Source organism: Ailuropoda melanoleuca, chromosome 6 (genome assembly GCF_002007445.2).
Source record: "Ailuropoda melanoleuca isolate Jingjing chromosome 6, ASM200744v2, whole genome shotgun sequence".
Classification (NCBI taxonomy): Eukaryota; Metazoa; Chordata; class Mammalia; order Carnivora; family Ursidae; genus Ailuropoda; species Ailuropoda melanoleuca.
The window spans coordinates 90,592,591-90,616,982 of record NC_048223.1 but is presented as its reverse complement, the minus strand read 5'-3'; the positions used below and the strand labels follow the sequence as shown (position 1 = coordinate 90,616,982).

Genomic DNA, 24,392 nt, shown 5'->3' with positions numbered 1-24,392 from the left:
CTCCCCCTGCTTGTGTTCCCTCTCTCGCTGGCTGTCTCTATCTCTATCGAATAAATAAACAAATAAAATCTTTAAAAAAAAAAAAGAATGATCCCTGATAAATAAACTATATAACAACCTGAACATTCTTAACTGGTAAGATATAAGCACATTTTATGACATTAAGAAAAAAAAGCAATTGGAAACAAAAGCAAAAGCTATACAAAAAAGCAATAAAAAAATAAGTGTGGCATAATTTTGAGCAAATGAAGGAAAATTCATTTTATCTATATTTAGTGACACTGGATAATGGAAAAAAAGATCATACTATCATACTATTTGAATCTTCAATAAATAGTATTTCTATAAATGCAATATTTTAACTTATCGCTTTCAACTTTTTTAAAGTTTTTTTTTTTTTTTAAAGACAGCATGGGGGAAGGGACAGAGGGAGAGGGAATGAGAGTCACAAGCAGACTCCACCTCCCAATGCAAGGCTGGATCCCAAAACCCTGAGATCACAACCTGATCTGAAACCAAGAGTCAGATGCTTTTACTGACTGTGCCACCCAGGAGCCCCTGCTTTCAATTTTTACATCAACCTAAATACAAGGCAGAAAAAGGCAATATTATCACTTAATGTTGACAGATCACTAAAAAGATTTAGTACATTCTTAGTTTTCTCAGTCATTCAACAAATATTTAGGGCTTACCTGCAATGATTGGGATCAAGGATGGAGAGATGGACAGGAGGGCAACTCCTATGCTGATGGACTTGCCATCTTATGCGATTCAAAGAATCACAGAAATATTAACATAATACTGTGGTAGAGTCCATGAAAGAAAAGTATATGGTAGGAAGAGGAAAGGTAGTAATGATGGAGTAAGCATCTGAAAAACCACTGGGTATTATGGATAAAGAAACAGGCTGGGAAAACTAAAAGAAAGTCAATGTGAGCAAATTCCAGAAAGCAGGGGAAACAGTACAATTTGAGGTTCGAGAAATTGGTGGGGGCTAGAACACAGGGGCCTTACTAGAAAGAAGTATTAAGGATTTGGGTCTCTATTTAAAGAAAAAAAGAAGTCACTAATGTATTTCAGGCACTGATGTGCCCAATTTTTTTGGTTCTCAAGCTCACTACAATTGAAGTGCAGAAAAGGGGGTTACATTATGGACACAGAAGTAACTCAAGAAGCCCAGTTAGGAAGCTTAAGTAGTTACAATAGCTCAGAGGAAAGCTATGGTGATATGGACTAGGGTAACCGCAGAGGAGTGGGTGAATTTGAAATAGAACTGACCAGTATGGACTAAATGTATACGTGTCCTTCAAATTTGTATGTTAAACCCTAACCCCAATGTGGATGTTTCTGGATTAAGGAAGTAATTGAGATGAAGTGAGGTCATAAGAGTAAGGCCTTGGTCCCATAGGATTAGTGTTCTTATAAGAAGAGACACCAGAGAGCTCCGTGTATGCACACACTGAGGAAAGGCCATGAGGACACAATGAGAAGGCAGCTCTCTGAAAGGACGAGCAAGCGATAACCACCGTGCTGCACCTTGATCTGGGACTGCTAGCCTCCAGAACCATGGGAAAATTAATTTCTGTTGTTTAAGCCACCCAGTCTATGGTATTTTGTTACGGCAGCCTCAGCAGACTAATATACTAATAAAAATTGGGGAATACGGAGGTAACGTGTTATCAGGCTAAATTTCTGATCTGTAACAATGGGGTATCAAAAAATAGTGTCTAAATATATTGGCTAGTGTTATAATAGTAACTACCAGAAAAACTAAAACAGAAATTTTTAAGAGATGGAGAAGGGGTGTCCACGGTGCAATTTCTACTTTTGTTTTTTATTCTTATGTAGTTTTTCTAAAATCATCTATTCATTTTCATCAACCATTTTTATTTTTTTTATTTTGTTATATTAGTCACCATACAGTACATCCCCAGTTTTTGATGCAATGTTCCATGATTCATTATTTGCGTATAACACCCAGTGCACCATGCAGTATGTGCCCTCCTTACTACCCATCACTGGCCTATCCCAATCCCCCACCCTCCTCCCCTCTGAAGCCCTCAGTTTGTTTCCCAGAGTCCACAGTCTCTCATGGTTCATTCCCCCTTCTGTTTACCCGCCCCTCTTCATTCTTCCCTTCCTTCTCCTACCGTCATCAACCATTTTTAAAATTTAACATAATTTTCAAAGAAATAAGAGATACATCTATTCCTAAATTTCAGTCATTCACTACATACTTTTATCATGTTATACATACCTTTGCTTGTCAATTTTCAATCAACTTTTTTTCTCTACATCAATTTATTTTCAACTTAAGCTACTTAATAGTTATTTTATGATAAACATTAAAAGCATATTTTTTAAAAGTTCATCCATGTGTCACTTAAAATCTTATGTTTCAAGATAGGAATAGGGTTCATACTTTGGAAAACCCCACTAGAAAGAAGATTGGATTATCTATCCTGACGGCTTAAAACCATATTAAACATATACCAGGAAATTAATTCCTGTATTCTGTTATAATTAAATCCCTCCACAAGTTACAACACGGATAAAATTTTTAAACATCTGAGTATATATTTGAAATTCTCATGTTAGAATGATTAAAATGAACTAAACTTGACCCAAAAAATATTTCACAAAGCTAAAAGTTAAACATTCTAACTTTTAACATTGCTAAAACCAAATACTTACTGTTTAAAAATAAAATCCAGAGGGGGTGCCTGGGTGACTCAGTTGGTTAAGCATCTGAATCTTGACTTCAGCTCAGGTCATGATCTCAGGGTCGTGAGATTGAGCCTTGTGTAGGGCTCCGGGCTGGGTGTGGAGCCTGCTTGAGATTCTCTTTTCTCCCTCTGACCCCCTCCACACACACACTCTCTCAAAAAAATAAAATAAAATCCAGAAACTGAGTTTTATCACATAAAATTAGTTTAGTTATATATAACAATACAAACACCTTCATTTTTCATCACGGTTGAGCTGTCCAACATAATTAATTTATTTAACTAATGTTTAACCAGTGTCTACATGCAAAGCACTCTGATAATTACTGGGGATGCAAAGACAGATCTGAGATCTGTAAAATTATGATCACCTCTCTATAAGAATTTAAAGCATAAAGAAATGCTTTCCAATGATATTATTTCTTTAATTCAAATGGTTTATCTCTCAGTGACTTAAAAACTAGTAAAACAACAAGGACAAAAAACTCAACTTTGACCAAGATCTTTGGTAAATTTAAAACAAGACTTATTTCTACATGGTCTTGGTTTAAAAAGCATAGTGCACTAAGCATATATCAATACCCTAACCATTCATATTTATTATTGAATAAATGTTCTGGTCCATTTTCCAGCAGCCTATCCATGTAATAGATTTTAAATGTGCAAAGCACATGTTGTCTTGATAAGGCGGGGGGGAGGAGAACTGCTCAACACAAATGTAAATATTTTCATTAGTTTGTATAACTCCCCTTAAAAAGTATGCCATCAACCCCTAATTGTATCACTCCTCCACTAGTATCTTTCCCACTTGTAAATATATTTCCTTCTTGATCAGGAGCATTTTGAGATGCCTTCAGAAAGATGAAGGCTCTTTATTCACTTAACATTTAATCTCTTCTAGGAAGTAGAAGGAAGGGTAGCAGAACTTTCCAGTTCAATCACCCCTGTGTGGAGAAAGAGACCCTGTAGAGCACCTAAATGAGCCTTCTGGTACCATTGCAGATACCACTTGGGTTGGGCTAGAGTTCCAAAGTCTATTTGGGCTGCCTGCCACCTGTTTACCAGGGTTCAGGATCTGATTCAACTAAGCTCTCATGAAGCAAGTCAACTCCAAAAAGCTTATATTGGTTATACTGGTTACATCTGGGGAGCAGGGTCCTTATACCCGAAAAGAATACATTTATACTAATAGTCATTTTTTCCAAGTAGAATAAATTACTGATTTATTTAATGAAATGGTTGAAGGTATTATGCTAAGCAAAATAAGTCAGAGAAAGACAAATACCATATGATTTCACTTGTGTGGAATTTAAGCAACAAAACAGATGAACACAGGGGAAGGGAAGGAAAAATAAAATAAGATAAAGACAGAGAGGGAGGCAAACCATAAGAGACACTTAACTATAGGAAACAAACTGAGAGCTGCTGGAAAGGAAGTTGGTGGGGGTATGGGGTAATTGGGTGATGGGCATTAAGGAGGGCACGTGATGTGGTAAGTACTGGGTGTTATATGCAACTGATGAATTACTAAATTCTAGCTCTGAAACTAATAATACAGTATGTTGATTAAATAGAATTTAAATAAAACAATTTTTAAAACTTATTTATAAAAGAAAAATTATTGTAAATAATCAATCAACTCATAGTGAAAATGAATATTTATTTGAATTTCTCCTGGTAATAGCACTCAACTTAAAAGAAAAACAAACCAAGCTGTGAGATTTTGTTTTAAGTGCAGCCATTTTTCAAAAAGTGAAAAGTTGGATTCCGTATTTAATGGCAACAACTGAGACACCATCTATTGTAAAACTACCATTCAAAAAGTAGTATTTTAAGAAATATATAGTATGATTAACATGATGTGTTTTATAGAATGGATACATATCTGAATGCCAATCTGAATATGGAAGAAATATATGTGTGTTAAAATCACACTGGGAAACAAAATGTTCTTTTTTATAAAAAGTAGCTTGAAATAAAAAGGAACTTGCTAGTAGACTCAATAAATTTTCACACATGGGATTTTTTTAAAAAACAAATCCCCACCCCCCCACCCTCACCCCTCAAAAAAGTGGTGGATTTGAGTAGAGCCATTACATGACGGCACACTTCTGTACAATGTGGAAGCTGGTTACACAGTCAGTGATAACTTCCTAAAGTGCATCTTTTGAAGACTTGTCTATTAAACTGCAATATCAAATATAAAATAGTTAACGCAAGACATGCAATAACAAAGCTAAATCATTATAAAGTTTTTAAAACTACTTTTAAAACTTTTGATTCACCAAAGGATAAAGATGTCAAATACAGTAGTATACTTTCTCCAACAGTATGCATTGTATGCTTTTGTCATTTGGCAAATCTTTTGGAGTCGAACAAAAATAATGCAGTCTGAACAATACTTCTTCTGTCATTGTAATACAATTCCTAGGCGTGGAGCAAGAGCTAAATTTTTGGAAGTTTGGGTGCGTTAACCACAGGATTTGCCTCCTGTAAGTATCTCCTCCCTGCACTCTTGTAATCATAGGTGCAGCTGTGAGTTTCTGCATAGCGATGAGATGCACAGAAGTTGTTTCCACATCTAAAGCACAAAAAAAGTTCATGTGAATAGTCACATTTCTACAGAGGCTCATCTCTTTGGAAGATCAGAGCTTGACTTCAGGTATCCAACAGGAGCCCTCTGGTTCTCTTAGCAATTTTCAGCACTGACATTTCCCTTGTGCTCATAAACCAGCATAAGAACCCCAAAAAGAAAAAGTTAACTGTCCGTGAATATTAGAGTTTATAATAAACAATCTATTATGCAATGAAAACAGGATACAGATCTTTATGAAGAAGAAAAACTGCAAAAGCTGATAAATATGTCTAGCATTTCTCTTACATCTAGTAAACCTGAGAGAACTGAATTTATAAGAAATTCAGTCTCAAAAGAAAATCACATAAAACCTAATTATACCATGAAAGGATTTTTTAAGTATTTCTATCAAACAAGATGAGCTGTTTCTATTTGAATAAAACGTACTCTAAAAAGCAGTACTTAATTTTAGTACCTGCACTCAAACTAAGGGAGGACACTGTCCTCAGCATATTTATCAATGCTAATGAAAGAAATAATTATGAGAAAATTCGTTATTTTTTGTGATTATTTGTTTTCAAATAAAACTGTACCATATAATAGTTAAATTAACAGTACAATAACTTTAAATTTAGTCCCTTTTGTGTTCAATTTAAAATAGAATCTGGGGTGCCTGGGTGGCACAGCGGTTAAGCGTCTGCCTTCAGCTCAGGGCGTGATCCCGGCATTCTGGGATCGAGCCCCACATCAGGCTCTTCTGCTATGAGCCTGCTTCTTCCTCTCCCACTCCCCCTGCTTGTGTTCCCTCTCTAGCTGGCTGTCTCTATCTCTGTCAAATAAATAAAAAAAAAAAAATCTTAAAAAAATAAAATAAAATAAAATAGAATCTTGGAGGTAGGGTTCTTCCAAGTTGTATTCAAACAAAAACTAAGCATATCTATCATAAAACAAAGAAAGTACATTCTCCCATTGATTTAAATCTCCTAACTTGAAGGGGAGGTGAGGATCTCATGATTTGTAAACTCAGGAGCTGTCTACTTACTCTTTACTTTAACCAACTAGGAGCTCAACTGAGGGCTGCTATTTGAACATCATCTTAATGATGTTATGAGTAGCCAATTTAAAGAATGTTTTATACTGTATACCCATGCTGAGTCACCAGAAAGAAAGCATCTCAGCTTTTCTAGCCAGCCAACCTGCCTGCATTCGTAGCTAGTAGCCAGTCCAGTTTTCTTCCCACAAAGGAAACAATGCTTTGTTGCTTTCTTCTTCGTTTGAATAGGGGCATTCACAGGTGGGAGGTGATGAGTACATTCTCCTGTTTAAAGAAAGGATACCTTGATTAATACAGGCACAATATTTCAAATGTGCAATAGTATTAAGCAAAATATAAAACACATCACTGTCACAGGAAACTTCCTTGCCATAAAAAATTAATTTGTGCTATTTTTATATGCAAAATCATCTACAGAATCTGCAAGTGAAGATGCAGTAGAACTGTTATATTTTTAAAGATGCATTAGGTTTCTACTAAGACTTATATTTTCATGACTTTTGTACACATTGGCACTTTTCTGATTACTTCCAAGGGCAATCAGTAATTGTAAAGTACATCAAACTTTGCCAGAGAATCAAGAAAAATATCTGGATTAAAATCATTTTTATGAGGCCTCTGAGAGGAAACAATGTAATAAATAACACAAACACCCTATTCTTTTACGCCAAGAAGGAGCACCAGAGTATCATGAAACTGGTCTTTTAGTCCTGATTATACCAATGAAATTATATTCATCAAACCACAAGCAAGTTATTTATTCTTTCAAAACTTCAATTTATTCATTCTTAAGACAACATAACATGCATTTTTCTCCCTTAGGTTTCTAAGTGTTTTAAGGTCAACTCAGTTCTCACATGTAAAAAGCATTCTGAAAATTTTAAATGTTATAATTATATAAAATATCCCATTATCAATAGTGACTAAAATGGTGCACTGCTCAATTTCACGGTACTACTACCTTCCCAAAAAAATATTTACTAAATTTTGTACTATTGTAACGACTTGATTTTTTATCTTAAAAAAAAAAACAATTTATTTGCATCAACATGGATGGAACTGGAGGAGATTATGTTAAGTGAAATAAGTCAAGCAGGGAAAGACAATTATCATATGGTTTCACTCATATGTGGAACATAAGGAATAGTGCAGAGAACCACAGGGAAAGGGAAGGAAAACTGAATGGGAAGAAACCAGAGAGGGAAACAAGCCACGAGAGACTCTGGACTCCGGGAAACAAATTGAGGGTTACAGAAGGGAGGGGGGTGGGTGGAAGGGGTAACAGGGTTAAGCATCTGCCTTCGACTCAGGTCATGATCTCAGGGTCCTGAGATGGAGCGCTGTGTCAGACTCTTCGCTCAGTGCGGAGTCTGCTTCAGATTCTTTCTCCCTCCCCCTCTCTCCCTCCTGCTCCTGCTCTCACTCTCTCCAAAATAAACAGATAAAATCTTTAAAGATAAAGAAAGAAAAAGAAATAATTAAATCAATTACTTTAATTACTAAGTGAAATAATCTTAGAACTGAGCAAAATTCCAACAAACCTGACTCAAGCATAGAGCCTCAAAGTCACTGCCCACAGCTGTTACAATAACAGTACAAGCACACTGTGCTTGGTGGCACTAAAAGGTCAAGAAGCAAGAAGCAAACAAAGAAAACAAAAACAAGGGGGAAGGAATGAGAAGAAAATGGTAGAGTCTCAATGGTACTGGTACTTATTCGCTGCTGAAAAACGTTTGGGAGGCCTGAGCTTAATGTTTATATGGCAGCTAAAAGTCTCTGAAAATCCTTCACAGGTTCAAGAAATTGGAATTACAATGAATTGGTGCTATACCTTTTGTCACCCAGATTGGGTGCTGGATATACAAACCCAGTAACATTAAGCCAGCTTTATTACTAGTCTGAAGTACTTTCCCAGACCTTGCCTAAAACTGTAAACAAAATTGGAAACCAACTGAGTGACTTCTAATGGTAGAAACAACATTAAAAACTAAATGAATGACTCCCAATGGTGCCTGGGTGCTAACTCAATTAATAAGCACTTTCTTCTTCAAGGGCACTTAGAGTTATCAAGAACAAGGTGATGGGGTACTTTCCACTTCTTAAAAAATGAAAATAAGATAAGCATTTGCAAAGGACACGCAAGAAAGGCATATAGTACCAGATATCCTCTGGAAACTCGTCTAATTACAATTATCTTTGAAATTCAGGTTTAGAATATTCTTCCCCAGTGGAATAACCTGTTGATAATAATTTAGCTCAGTGTAGTTATATTTTCATTTTTTTCTTTCCTTGGAATTGCTTCACTTAATGTTTCCCAAACTTTTTTTCATTTGAGAACTCTTGTGAATGTGCAGAAACACACAACACAGTAATGACAAGAATGAGCTGGCAGGGAACACAAATGCAGTCTTCTCCTATGAGAGCGGTTTCCACATACACTTCCATCCTTTTATGGAAATACAACTTTTTATTTTTTTTAATTTTTTTTAAAAGATTTTATTTATTTATTTACTCGACAGAGATAGAGACAGCCAGTGAGAGAGGGAACACAAGCAGGGGGANTATTTTTTTTTTAAAGATTTTATTTATTTATTTACTCGACAGAGATAGAGACAGCCAGTGAGAGAGGGAACACAAGCAGGGGGAGTGGGAGAGGAAGACGCAGGCTCATAGTGGAGGAGCCTGATGTGGGGCTCGAACCCGTAATGCCGGGATCACGCCCTGAGTCGAAGGCAGACGCTTAACCGCTGTGCCACCCAGGCGCCCCGGAAATACAACTTTTTAAATAAATCTTTTAAATAAAACCACTTATACGGCCCTACTACAGGATAGGGCCCATTACTAGTATACAGGTTTCCTACTACTATTTACACAGGCATTCAGGGTCTTCTATGTCCAATATGACACCTTTCTAACTTCCAGAGTAATCTTCTATCATTTACCACATCATATCCCCTCTCAATGAAGCACCAGACCCATTCACAGGTGCAATCTCTTCTAAAATGCTCTATTCCACCATGTCAACCTAGTAAAACTCTACTCATCTTGTAAGAACATAACATCAATCATCAATTCCTCTCTGAAGCCTTCTCTCAAATGTGCATTGGACATATGAATAAATAAGAAGTCAATAAAATAATTCCAATGTGAAAATTTGCTTTTAAAAACAAGATTAAAGTTATTTGGAATAACTCGTTTGGCATTTCCTAGTCTAGTAATTGATTTAAGACAATGATCTATAAAAATTTACCCAACAGTAAAGACATCCAACAGAAAATAAGAGTAGTGTTCTGGATGCCAGTTTGGTAATCTCTGCCTAAAAATGATGACCAAATGTTGGATAAGATTTCCAAGGAAGAGCCTGTATTAAAAGCAAAGAAAACTAATGGAAGAAAACTTAGCAAATCAAATAAATAAAACATATACCAAAATTCTCACAGACTCAAGGAAATTCAGAATGATACAGTTATTACTGAAAGGAAATGGCAGCAAGTTACACAGCTCTAGTTGAAGTGATGATCATTGCAGGTAGCAACTGATGGCTTGACTTAAATGAAATCAACCAAAAGAATGTAAACCTGGGAACAAGCAAAGGGCTGGTAAAACAACTAAGAAAAGACACTCAGGTTAAAAAAAAAATTAAACAAAACAAAAATCTACAGCAATATGATAGTCCAGAAAAAAAATAAAAAAAGAAGAAGAAATGAAAAAAAGAGAAACAAAGGAAAAGAAAGAAACTATTTCAAGAAGGAGGGCCACAACAATAAAACAAGATAAGGATACAGAAGTATCCACTGGATTTGAAACTGTGGACATCTTTGGTGACCTCAGCAACCCCAATTTCAGAGGAAGAGTGGGAAGAGAAGTGAAAAGCACTGAAGGCTGAATTAGACTTAAATATCACAGTAACAGTGTGGTACTGGCATAAAGAAAGTCAATAAAGAACCCAGAAAGAAACCTTCACCTATAGGGTCAAATGACTTTTGACAAGGGTGCCCATGGACATTCAATGGAGAAAGAATGGTCTTTTTAATGAATGGCACTGGAAAAACTGGATATACACATGAGAAAGAATAAAGCTGGACCCTTACATTACACCATATACAAAAATATATACATTAAAAAATTAATTCAAAATGTATCAAAAACCGACCTATAAGACATAAAACCATAAAACTCCTAGAAAATACAGGGGGAAAGCTTCATCACATTGGATTTGGAAATGAATTTATTTTTCTATTTTTTTAGATTTTGTTTATTTGACAGAGAGAGAAAACGTGCACAAGCAGGGGGAGTGGCAGGCAGAGAGAGAGGGAGAAGCAGGCTCCCCGCTGAGCAGAGAGCCCAAGGTGGTGTTCAGTCCCAGGACTCTGGGATCATGACCTGAGCTGAAGGCAGATGCTTAATCAACGAAGCCACCCAGGGACCCCTAATTTGTCAATGATTTATTGGACACAACACCAAAGTCACAGGCACCAAAGGGAAAAACAGACAAGCTGGACTTCATGAAAATTAAAAACTATTGTCCATCAAAAGACATTGTCAGGGGTGCCTGGGTGGTTCAGTCAGTTAAGCATCTGCCTTTGGCTCAGGTCATGATCCTGGGACCCTGGGATCCCAGGATCAAGCCCCGCATCGGGCTCGCCGCTCAGTAGGGAGTCTGCTTCTCCCTAGTCCTGTCCCTCACCCTGCTCGTGCTCTCTATCACTCTCTCTCAAATTAATTAATTAATTTAAAAATTTTTTTTAAAAAGACACTGTCAGTAGAGTAAAATGGCAACATATAGAATGGAAGAAAATATTTGCCAATCATATATCTAATAAGGGATTGGGATCCAGAATATATGGAGAATACCTAAAACTCAACAACAAAAAAACCCAGAACAACCCAATTTAAAAATGGGCAAAATACTTGAACAGACATTTCTCCAAAGATGTACAAATAGCTAAGCGCATAAAAATATACCCGACATCACTAATCATCAGGGAAATGAAAACCAAAACCACAAGGAGATACCACCTCATACCTGTTAGGATGTCCATTATCAAAAAACAACAAACAGAAACCCAGAAGATAACAAGTGTTGGTAAGAATGTGGAGAAACTGGAAATTCTGCACACTATTAGTGGTAATGTAAAATAGTGCAGCCACTATAGAAAACCGTAAGGCAGTTCCTCAAAAAATTAAAAATAGAATTACCATATGAGCCAGGAATTCCACTTTTGAGTATATACTCAAAAGAATTAAAAGGAGGGTCTCAAAGACATATTTGGGCACCCATGTTCATAACAGCCTTATTCACAAGAGCTAAAATGTGGAAGCAACACAGGTCTCCATCCAAAGATACATGGATAAGCAAAATACTGTGTATACACACAATGGAATATTATTCATATTAAAATGTATGGAAATTCTTTTTTTTTTATTATATTATGTTAGTCACCATACAGTACATCCCTGGTTTTTGATGTAAAGTTCGATGATTCATTAGTTGCGTATAACACCCAGAAAATGTATGGAAATTCTAACACATGCTACACAACATAGATGAACCTTGTTAAATGAAGTAAGCCAAACACAAAAAGACAAATGCCAGATGATTTTACTTATTTGAGATACTTAGAGTAATTAAAATTACTGAGACAGAAAGCAGAATGGTGGCTACTAGAGGCTGGGGTGAGGGGGGGGAATAAGAAGTTAGTGTTTAATGGATACAAAGTTTCATGTTTTTCAAGATAAAAAGAGTTCTGCAGATGGACTGTCCAACAATGTGAATGTACTAATGCCACTGAGTTATATGCTTAAAAATGGTTCAGATGGTAAATTTTATGTTATATATATTCTACCACAATTAAAAATTGCAAAAAAGTAGATATATTAAGACTTCAAAACTTTGGGCCTTATATAGCATTGAAAAATTAAACCCTAAATATCTCTATAAAGGCATAAAATTCATGTGATAACCATAATATGTATTATATTGGTTGTCACATCCGTTTTATATAGTTATATAAAGTATCCTTGAGAACTCTGGGCCTACAAAGGCAGTACATCTTTGGTAATGAGTTCCCATCCCTAGTCTGAGTATTAAACCACAAAAGATGAGAAAATAACGGCTTCCCTGGAAATAAGGACTGGCCAGTGTACTTTTAAGGTGTTCCTGGAAGAAGGGAGTGTTAATGTTATAGACACTTCTGCTAATGTGCTTTGGAAAGGGCTGGTTCAAGGACTGTCCTTTTCTTTATCTAGAAATAATAGGTTCATCAAAAGGAGCTCCACTACCAACCTTGATATTGGATCATGATATTAAGAAACACCTCCCTAGGATACTTTCGCAAAACCCACCCAGCAGCCCAGCATGGCTGTAGAGTGGCCAGTGACTGAGAGGGTTGGGAACTACACGTTAATTCTTCATTCTTGTCTTTTCACATAGACCATATCTTTTCCCAGGCTACAGAGACTTCAATTTCAATTTTTGTTTTATTCTTCAAAAATGTCCTACAGTCAGTTCTCATAATCATTTTCTTAAATGGAACAAAGTTTAGGGAGCATTTATTCCATACATACCACAAAGAATGTTCTTCTTTTCTTATTTCTCTCTGAAAATACAACAATATGCATAATAAAATGATTGTTGGGCTTATATTTTCAAAATTATTGGCAGCTTACCTACTCTTTTCCCTGCTGCTGTGTTATTTCCATTCATTCCAATACCACGGGCAGACTATAATTAAAACACAAAACATCTACAGAGGTAAGTTAATGAAGAACAGAAGACCACTAAACATGAAATACTTGTATTTTTTTTTAGATTTTATTTAAATTCAAGTTGGTTAAGATATAGCGTATTACTAGCTTCAGGGGTAGAATTTAGAGATTCATCAGTTGCATAGTAACACCCAGTGCTCATTATGTCAAGTGCCCTTCTTAATGCCCATCACCCAGTTACCTCATCCCCTCACCGATCTCCCCTCCAGCAACCCTCAGTTTGTTCCCTAGAGTTAAGAGACTCTTATAGTTGTATTTTATTAAGGAAATGCTGTTGGGCTTTCATTCAATTAAATTTTTAGTAAAATTAATTTGGAATCTGATTCTCACATCCAGCAATACTGTACTTATTATTTTTCCTTAAAAGAATGAAATTTGATGGCATAAATAAAAGTTCTTACATGGGAAAAATTAATAACAATATTCAGCATTAAAAATATGTCAAATATTGTTTATACAAAATTATTTTCAGATTATAGTTCTCAATTTAGGACTAAAACATTATTTAAAATTCAACTGTCAAAAATATTTTCTACAACTAGATAAACATTTTAAGAGAAATTTATGAAAAGAATTCAACCTTAGGCCTCCTTACTTATGTAAACAAAAAAAACAAATTTTAAATATATTGAATGACTATAAGGATGAACATACTGAAAGGCAAATACTTACGAGAAAAAAATCTATAGGTTCTAACTGGGGAGAATTTTTCCTGAGACTTTCCTCCTGAAAATGCTGGAGGCTTGCAGACAGCCCAATTCCAGAGGTCCGAAGCCTGCCTGCTCCACGTGTGCTCTGTAAGCTATCTCTGCTTGCACTCCGGGCCAGCGAAGCAAGAAAACCTATATTATTTACACAACCAACAGGTTCTTTGGAAGCCTTGTTAGCCATTTCTGTGATATCCCGAGCCTCAACTTTAGAAATCATATCAGATCTTTTCCCAGGTGAATTAACTTTAACAGCTCGAAAGCGAGTAGTCCTAGAGAAAGAAGAACCAGTTATGTTTCGAACATCCAATGACTGAAGCACATTTTGTGATGCAGAAGACTGGAGATTCCCAGACTCAAAACATTTGGACTGTCTTTGTGATTTCACCCGAGAATTATGGAGTGACATTGGTGTAGAACAGCGAAGAGGTGACAGGAGTCTATTCTTGTGAGGACTTAATTCACGGTGGTTGAGAACTGTAGTTTCTACTGATTCACCACTCAACATTCTTGCAACGTGTTTAAGATGCTGCTCTGCAGCTTTCAACCCTTTATCATCATTAGTGAGTAAGAACTCTGGATTTACCTTCTGTGTGACTTCTAAGCCACTGCTCTGTTCATCAGTGTTTCCTTCTGTAAATGTAGCAAATGAACCCACTTCAGGTAAAAGTGACTCTTCAGTTACACATTCTTCTGAAGTTGAAAATAAAACAGTGTCATCTTCATTATTAGATGACGAATTTCCTGAAAAGTGTTTTGTCCGCCTAGGCAGGGATGATCCAAGATGGAGAACAGAATCAGCAAGCTCTTTGTCATTTTCCAACTCCATATGGGGTATCTGAGGTGGCAGTTTGATGCTACTATTGGAATGAGACAGTGTGTTACTCTTCCAGTTATCATCTTCCTTAAGAAAATCGCTAGCGATAGATGATATGGGTCTATCAGCAGGGGGCAGAGTTGCCAAACTTGAAACTGCATTGCTGGAAGTTTCAGGTAGATATGCATTCCCAGGAGAAGGTAAACAAGACTGCCCAACGTGGGGGAGAACCCTTAACAATCTGTGGCGAGCAGCTGCCATGGAACTACTAGAAGGTCGAGGAGCTATAGGTGGATGCGGTTTTACCTTGACAGCTTTCTTAGGCTAAAAAAAAGAGTGAATACATAATTTCTCACAGTCATTTTATCTACCTATTAACAAAAATCAATGAAGGAAGAAAATGTTATTTACTGCAACACTGGCATTTTGATAACCTCAATTAAAAATGTCTTAAAAGATTAAAATCTTGGAGCGCCTGGGTGGCGCAGTCGTTGAGTGTCTGCCTTCCGCTCAGGGCATGATCCCGGCGTTATGGGATCGAGCCCCACATCAGGCTCCTCCACTATGAGCCTACTTCTTCCTCTCCCATTCCCCCTGCTTGTGTTCCCTCTCTCGCTGGCTGTCTCTCTCTCTCTGTCAAATAAATAAATAAAATCTTAAAAAAAAAAAGATTAAAATCTCATGACTGAGAAGAATTTTGCTCTCTTTCTCCATTGAGGATGATTTCCTGAGAATGTTAAAGAAAACAAATTTTGTTTTATTTCTTTTCCTCACTACTAATTATTTGTCAGAGTTTTGCTGAGAAGAAAACTCACTGATTATAGATTTGATATTGCCAACCTATTTTAGATCCCCAACAATTTTTCCTAGTACGATGAATAAGTGTTGACTACATAGGTACTACAGAAAAAGTCAACAGGCCTAAACTGCTATCCTTGCAAAGGCCTGCTTGCAAGGTTGGCCCTTGGCTAGCTTCTGGGAACTTGTATTTCAAGACGGTTCCCACCACCCTAACTGAAAAGTGCCTAACCTGTTTGTGCAAGCAATATGGTTTATGCTAAACACCGGCTTTCCTTCTGGGACTCTGGAATTCTGGTACATGATAGGCAGAGGGGTGTCTATATCAACACCCCTGATAAAACCCCTGAAGCAGAGTCTCTAACACATTTCCCCGGTAGACAATATTCTACAGTTGTGCTGATACAACTCTGACAGGGGAATAAAGCATGTCCCATGAGACTCTTCTGGGAAAGGATTCTGGGAAGCTTGTGCGTGGTTTCCTCTGGACTTGAGCTATGAGCCTTTCCCTTTGATGATTTTACTTCATACCCCTTTGCTGTAATAAATCTTAGCCATGAATGCAACTATTTGCTAGTACTATGAGTCTTCCTAGCAAATCATCAAACTGGGGAGTGGTCTAGGGTCCTCAATACACTAAATTTTAATAAAAGTATCATGATAATTCACGATGTTATGGATAAACTTAAAAATTAAGGATATGACGCCGCAAGATACTGGCTGAAATGAGCGTCAGAATGGGATGGAACACCTGAGGACCTAAACAACACTCCCAACCTAGAAATGTAGGAAAAGCCAGACAGTCTCGTGGACACCAGTTGAGGCAAGAAGTAGAAGAGCTAAAATCGCAATGAAAGAAGGACCTTGGAAAGACATGTTGGCTCCTGTAGCTGCCTTTATCCTAGGGCCACTGTCTTGTCAAACTGTAATTCTCTACTCAACAAAAATATTCTTCAAAAATGAAAATGATGACTTCTGGGCTGTAGAGATTAACAATGGTTGCCTAAATTTGCATTTCTCCATGCATCCTCCAAAAAACCATACAAATCAACAAGCAAATAAGCAAATAAAATAACACACAAGTCATGCCTTCATCAAAACCAGGGGACAGATAAAATTAACTTCAAATTACCTATAAGGAGAAAAATACCCAAATCTAGGAGACTCATATGCAAAGCTTATGCCTGTGGTGAGAGACAAGAAAAAGTGTTGAGCCAGAGAGGAAGGAAGGAAGGGGGTAAGACAGAGAGGGAGGGAGGGAGGGAGAAAGGGAGAGAAGAGGGAGGGAAAGAGAGGGCGAGAGGAAAGAAAAGAAGAAAGGAAGAAAAAGAGAGGTGTTAAATAACCTAAGGCTGATAGAACAAAGATAAAATAAACCCTTAAAAGAGAAAATCCCACTTCATTATGAAAATACTGAAAAGAGGTTTAAGATCTAGGATATTAATGTTTATTTATTTACTTATTTGTCAGAGAGAGAGAGGGAGGAACAGAGAGAGCACGAACAAGGGAGCAGCAGGCAGAGGGAGAAGCAGGCTCCCCGCTGAGCACAGAGCCCAACATGGGACTCGATCCCAGCACCCTGGGATCATGACCTGAGCCAAAGGCAGATGCTTAACCGACTGAACCACCCAGGCATCCCAAGGTCTAAGATATTAAAACACAAGCTACTAGGAAACCAAAAGCAAGTGACTTGAAACTGTTCAGGACCTAAGGAGACAGCTTCAGGAAGACATGACTTCTGGGGGAAGAAGGAGTAAATTGAAAGTTCTCCATTAACAACTTGATAGTGAAGGTAAAGAAGGCAGCAAGAAAATAAAAGTTAGGATCCATAGACACAAAAGGGAGTCACCAAATCAGAAAACACAACAACCCAAACCCTCCAATGAAAGAGTACTATTGATTTAAAAAAACTGCATTTCACTACACCAAGAAAAGAAGGTGCTCTTGAAATAAGAAACTTACTTCGCACACAAAATCCTCACTTTTGTCTACACACAACTGTTAATATTCCTTTGGGTAATTAAAAATTATAGGCCTACCTCGTTTTATTATACTTTGCTTTACTGAACTTTGCAGATAATTAACTTCTTTACAGATTGAAGGTTTGTGGCAACCCTGCATCAAGGAAGTCTATCAAAGCCATTTTTCCAACAGCATTTGCTCACTTTATGTCTCTGTGTCGCATTCTGATGATTCTCACAATATTTTAAACTTTTTCATTATTATATTTATTATGGTGATCAGTGATCTGTGATGTTCCTGTAATTGTTTTAGGGTGCCATGAACCCACCCATATAAGATGGCAAACTTAATTGTCCTATAACATTCCTGAAAGACTGAACATTTTTCAAAATACAAAAGGTAAAATAAGTAAGTTTTCAGACAAATGCTGAAAGAATCCATTGTTAGAAACCCTAAATGAAAAGAAATACTAAAAGAAATTATTCAGACGGAAGAAAATAATCCTTGAAGGAAGCACATAATTGCAGAAAAGAATAAAGAGCAACAGAAAAGGTTAATATGTGGGTAAATATAAATAAAAATACTGGCAATATAAAACAATTGGAGAGGTTCAAAATTTCTGTAAAATTAAAATGTATGACAACAATGACACAAAAGATGTTTGGATATGTAAGTGGAGTTAGAGTTCTAGAATTCTGTCATTAACGGGAAAGTGGTAAACATCATTTTTATTGGACTTTAGCAGTCAAGGATGCACATTATAATCTTCAGGGTAATCACCTGAAAAACCAGTGTAAGGATGAATACCCAACAAAGTAATGCAGAACAAAAAACCAATAAGGAAAAAAACAGACTAATCCAAAAAAGGGCAACAAGGAGAGCAAAAGAAATATAAAACAGCTGGTTAAACAGAAAGCAAAGATGATTAAAATCCAAATATAGCAGTAATTACACTAAATTTAAGTAAAATAAAAGACATATTTGTCAGTTTAGATTAAAAAGATAATACACTGTGTGTCAACTACACTTCAATAAAAAATAAGGTAAAAAAATAATAAAGCCAACCATAAACCAGTCAGAAAAGACAAATCCTAAATATAGGGACACAAAGAGATTGAAAGTAAAGGACAGAAAGAATATACAATAGAAACACAAACCAAAAGAAAGCTAGCATACCTATGTTAATAGTAGACAAAGTAGATTTTAGGGTAACTGCATTACCAGAGACAAAGAAAAACATTTTATAACAATATAAATGTTAAACTACAAGACAGATACTACAATTCCTCAGATATCACACAAATTTGTATTAGAGCAAGTGACAGTTTCAAAATATGTAAAATAAAAATAAACATCTAAAAGGAAAAACACAAATCTATAACAAAATAGGGACACTTTTTAAATAAACCTCTTTCAAAAATGGACAGAAAACAGACCCCGTACAAAAAAATCAGAAAGGATACAGAAGACCTGAACAACACAATAAACGATCTAATTAATACATATAGAATATTACATATAGCGACTCATTACATAGTCTTTTCAAGTGCACAAGTGGCATATACCAATATACTTCCTCGCAAATCAAACCTTAACTAATTTCAAAGGCTTGAAATCATTAAGAGTATGTTCTCTGACCACAGTGAAATTAAACTACAAATCAATAACAAAAAGGTATGAATATTCCACATGTTTGGAAACTAAGGAGGCCACTTCTAAATAAGCTATGAGTAAAAAGTAATATAAAGATTTAATGTAATCTCTATCAAAATCCCAATTACATTTTTTTCAAAAACAGAATCATCCATCCTAAAACTCACATGGAACCTCAGGGAACTCCAAACAGCCAAAACGATGTTAACAAAGAACAAAATTGTAGGTTTCTCACTTCCTGATTTCAAACTTATTACAAAGCAACAGTAATCAAAAGTATGTGGTACTCAAAAGAATGAAACTAAACCAGTACCTTACACCAAATACAAAAATAAATTTAAAATGGGGACGCCTGGGTGGCTCAGCCAGTAAGTGTCTGCCTTTGGCTCAGGTCGTGATCCCAGGGTCCTGGGATTGAGTCCCACATCGGGCTCTTTACTGGGCGAGGAGCCTGTTTCTCCCTCTGCCTGCTGCTCCCCCTGCTTGTGCTCCTTCTCTCTCACACAAATAAGTAAATTAAATCTTTTTTTCTTTAAGATTTTATTTATTTATTTGACAGAGAGACAGCCAGCGAGAGAGGAAACACAAGCAGGGGAGTGGGAGAGGAAGAGGCAGGCTCCCAGCGGAGGAGCCCGATATGGGACTTGATCCCAGGACTCTAGGATCACGCCCTGAGCTGAAGGCAGACGCTTAACGACTGAGCCACCCAGGTGCCCCAAGTAAATAAAATCTTTAAAAATAAATTAATTAATTAAAAATGGATTAAAGACTTGAATGTAAGACCTGAAACTATAAAACTCCTAGAAGAAAACACAGGCAATGAGCTCTTTTACAATGATCTTAGTAATATTTTGGGGGGTCAGTCTCCTTAGGCAAGGGCAACAAAAGCTAAAATAAACAAATGGGATCATATCAAACTAAAAAACCTTTGCACAATGAAGGAATCATCAACAAAACAAAAAGGCAACCTACTGAATGGGGAAAGATATTTACAAATCATATCTCCAATAAGGGGTTAAAACCCAAAATATGTTAAGAACTTACACAACTTAATATCAAACAACCAACTAACCAACCAGATTAAAACATAGGCAGAGGACCTGAACAGACACTTTTCCAAAGAAGATATACAGATGGCCAACGGGTACATGAGAAGATCCTCAATAACACTAATCATTGGGGAAATGCAAATCCAAACTACAGTGAGATATCACTTCACATCTGTCAAATTGGCTATTACCAGAAAAATTAAAATAACAAGTATTAGCAAGGATATAGAGAAAAAGGAACCCTCATACATTTGGTGGGTCTGCTGGTATAGCCATTCTGGAAAACAGTATGGAGGTTCCTCAAAAACTTAAAAATAGGGGAGCCTGGGTGACTCAGTCAGCTTAGTGTCTCACTCTTGATTTTGGCTCAGGTCATGATCTTGGGGTCCTGGAATCGAGCCCCCCATTGGGTTCTACACTCAGCAGGGGGGTTGCTTGAGGATTCTCTCTCCTTTTCCCCCTGCCCCTCCCTCCACTCATGCTCTCCCTCAAGCAAATAAATAAATCTTTAAAAAGAATTAAAAATAGAACTACCATACAATATACCAAAATTCTACTTCTGGGTATTGACTTCCTGGGTATTAGCCAAAAAAAAAAAAAAAAAAAAAAAAAAAATTTTGCCATTTATGACAACATGTATAGACCTTGAAGGTATTATGCTAAGTGGAATAAGTCAGACACAGAGAGACAAATACCACATGATTTCACATATATGTGGAATCTAAAAAACAAAACAATCAAACAAAAACAAATGGAGACAAACTCACAGATACAGGAAACAAACTGCTGGTTACCAGGATGGGGAGGGGTTGGCACGGGACAAAACAGGTGAAGAGGATTAAAAGATACAAACTTCCAGTCATAGAAGAAGTAAGTCATGGTGATGTAATACACAGCATAGGAAATACAGTTAATAATATTGTAATAACTTTGTGTGGTGATAGATGGTAAGTATACTTATTCTGGGGATCATTTCATAATATATAAAAACACTGAATCATTATGATGTACACCTAAAATTAATAGGATATTGTATGTCAATTATATTTCAATAAAAAAATAAAGGTGTGGTACTGGCATAAAGACAGACATATCGACCAATGGAACAGAGTAGACAGCCCAGAAATAAACCCTCACAAAAATGGTCAAATGACTTTCAACAAAGGGGGAAAGGACAGTTTCTTCAACAAACACAACAGGGAAAATCAGATATCCACATACAAAAGAATGAAGTTGGAGTCTTACCTTATACCACATACAAAAATTAACCTAAAATGTACCAAAGATCAAAATTTAAGACCTAAAATTATAAAACTTTCCAGAGAAAACAGAAGGAAAGGCTTTATGACATTGGATTTGGCAATGATTTTTTTGGATCTGAAAAAAAGTATAGACAACAAAAGTAAAAATAGATAAACTGGACTACATCAAAATTTGAAACTTTGGTGTATCAAAGGACACTACCATCAAAGTAAAAAGGCAACCTATAGGAGAAAATATTTGCAATCATATACCTCCTAAGAATTTAATATCCAGAATATATTTCTAAAGAACTCTTAAACCTCAACAACAAAAACAACCTAATTCAAAAATGGGCGAAAGACTTGAATAGACATTTCTCCAAAGAAGATATACAAATGGTCAACAAGCACATGAAAAGATGCTCAACATCACTAATCTTTAAAAAATGCAAATCAAACCTGCAATGAGATATCACCTCACACCAATCAGGATGACTACTCTTTAAAAAATAACAAAATAGCAAGTGTTGGTGAGGATATGGAAAAACTGGAAACTCTCTGTACCACCAGTAGATTGTAAGATGGTACACACAACTGCTGTAGAAAACAATATGGCAATTCCTCAAAAAATTAACAACAGAATTACCATATGATCTTGATATTCTGGGTATATATTCAAAAGATTGCTCTCAAAGAGATATTTATATACCCATGTTGATAGCAGCATTCTTCACAACAGCCAAAAGGTGGAAGCAACACAAGTCTCCACTGACAGATACACAGGTAAATAACGGAATATTACTTAAACCTTAAAAATATGGAAATTGGGGCGCCTGGGTGGCTCAGTTGTTAAGCGTCTGCCTTTGGCTCAGGGCATGATCCCGGCATTCTGGGATCGAGCCCCGCATCAGGCTCCTCTGCTGGGAGCCTGCTTCTTCCTCTCCCACTCCCCCTGCTTGTGTTCCCTCTCTCGCTAGCTGTCTCTGTCAAATAAATAAATAAATAAATAAAATCTTTAAAAAAAATATGGAAATTGTGACATATGCTACAACATGGATGAACTATGAAGACATTGCTAAATGAAATAAGTCATTCATAAAACAAAATCAAAAAAACCTGTATGATTCCACTTTATACAAGGTATCTAGAGAGTCAAATTTATAGAAACAGAGAGCAGAATTGTGGTTGCCAGGGACTGCAAGGGGGAGCAGGAAATTGGGAATTGTTTAATGACTACAGAGTTTCAGTCTGCACAATGAAAAAGTTCTAAAGATTGACGGTGCAATACTATGAATGTACTTAATGCTACTGAACAACATGTAAACTTAAAAATGATTAAGATAGTAAATTCTATGTATATTTTACAACAACTAAAAACAATTTTTAAACTTTTTTTTAAAAGACTTTATTTATTTATTTGCCAGAGAGAGAGAGCATGAGCAAAAGGAGTGGCAGGCAGAGGGAGAAGCAGGCTCCCCGCTGAGTAAGGAGCCCGATGTGGGACTTGATCCCAGGATCCTGGCATCATGACCTGAGCTGAAGGCAGATGCTTAACTGACTGAGCCACCCAGGCGTCCCTAAAAACAATTTTATAAAAAATGTTAATTATAAAATCTAGGTGGTAGATAAACAGATGCTCATTGTAAAATTCTTTCAATTTTGCTGTATGTTAGAAAAAAATTACAGACCAATTTCTCTGATAAACAAAAGTCCTAAATACAATATTAACAAATGAAATATAAAGATATAAAAAGGAAAATTCATCACAACCAAGAGTGGTTCATTCTAAGAATGTAAGAATTATTTCATATTAAAAAAAGTAATTCACATTATCAGAATATTTTTGTTCCATGCAAAATGATTTTTAATTTCTCTTTGGATTTCTTTGACCCATTGATTACTTAGAAGTGTGCTATTTCCAACATATTGGACTTTCCAGATATCTGTTATTGATTCCTAACTTTACCCCATTATGATAAGAGAGCTTTTTTGTATGATTTGAATCTTTTCAAATTTACTAGGACTTGTTTGATAGCACACAATATGGTTTATCTTAGTAAATATTCTAATTGCACTTAACAAGAATGTATATTCTGCTGTTTTCAAGTGAAACATTCTGTAAATGTCAATTAGAACAAGTAGGTTGATAGTGTTATTCAAGTCTTCTTACATCCTCTATGATTCGCTAGCTTTTCTATCAATTTTTTGAGAGTGTGAGTGTAGAATTCTTCTAAAATAAGTGGATTTGTCGATTTCTCTTTGTAGCTTTTGCTTTGTGTATTTTGAAGTTCTGTTATTAGATGCATAAACATTTGGACTGTGGGGAAAGAGATTTTTTTCAATAGAGCTAGGTCAATTGTTCTCCACTTTGAAGAAATTATCTTTACCCTACTTTACATTACATTTTTTTTAAAAAGTTTTTTTTTAGATGGATTGTAAACCTAAATGAGAAAGGAACAATTACAGAGCTTTTGCAAAACTGTTTGGCATAGTGACTAAAGCTACACATAAACCTACCCTATGACAAGTCCATTCCTAGGCTTATGCCCCAAAGAAAAGAGTGCATATGTCCACCAAAAACACGTATAAGAATATTGAAAGCATCTTTGCTGATGAAAGCCAAACACTACAAACAACCCAACCTATCAAAAGGAGAGAAACAAACTGAAGAATAGTCATACAATGGAATAGTATATAGCAGTAAAAAAGAATGAACTGATACCCACAACATGGATGATTTACAAAAGTATGATGTTGGGCAAAAGAAACCAGACCAAAAAAAACAAACAAAAGAAAGGGGATATTTATTTACACAAAGTTCAACAACTGGTAAAACTAATTTATGGTGACAAGTGTAAGAACAATAGTTATTTCTGGGAGTAGGGAAAGGTTATAAGGAAACCTGGTCCTATTTTAATCTGGGTTGTACCTACATGAGTGTATATAAGTGTAAAAATTCATGAAGCTGTATATTAAGGATCTCTGGACCTTATTATATGTATATATTATACTTCAAGAAAGAAAAAGGGATTAGCTATTAAT

At 36.1% G+C, this 24,392-nt stretch overlaps 1 protein-coding gene across 3 annotated transcripts in view; it reads right to left on the bottom strand.

Annotated features, from left to right (window-relative positions):
• Nucleotides 1-4,377: 4,377 nt before the first annotated feature.
• ZFAND4 (zinc finger AN1-type containing 4) overlaps nt 4,378-24,392 on the bottom strand; it is an 82,525-nt gene continuing 62,510 nt past the window's right edge. For 2 of the 3 annotated variants that reach the window (XM_011233624.3, XM_011233626.3), the window contains 4 exons: nt 13,796-14,971; nt 13,025-13,079; nt 6,502-6,619; nt 4,378-5,307 (listed from right to left, as the gene is read on the bottom strand). In XM_011233624.3, coding sequence (XP_011231926.2) covers nt 5,172-5,307; nt 6,502-6,619; nt 13,025-13,079; nt 13,796-14,971 — 1,485 coding nt within the window. In that variant the 3' untranslated portion in view covers nt 4,378-5,171. Of the gene's footprint in view, nt 5,308-6,497; nt 6,620-13,024; nt 13,080-13,795; nt 14,972-24,392 lie in introns of all 3 variants that reach the window. The other variant, XM_019806994.2, reaches the window with a different exon arrangement.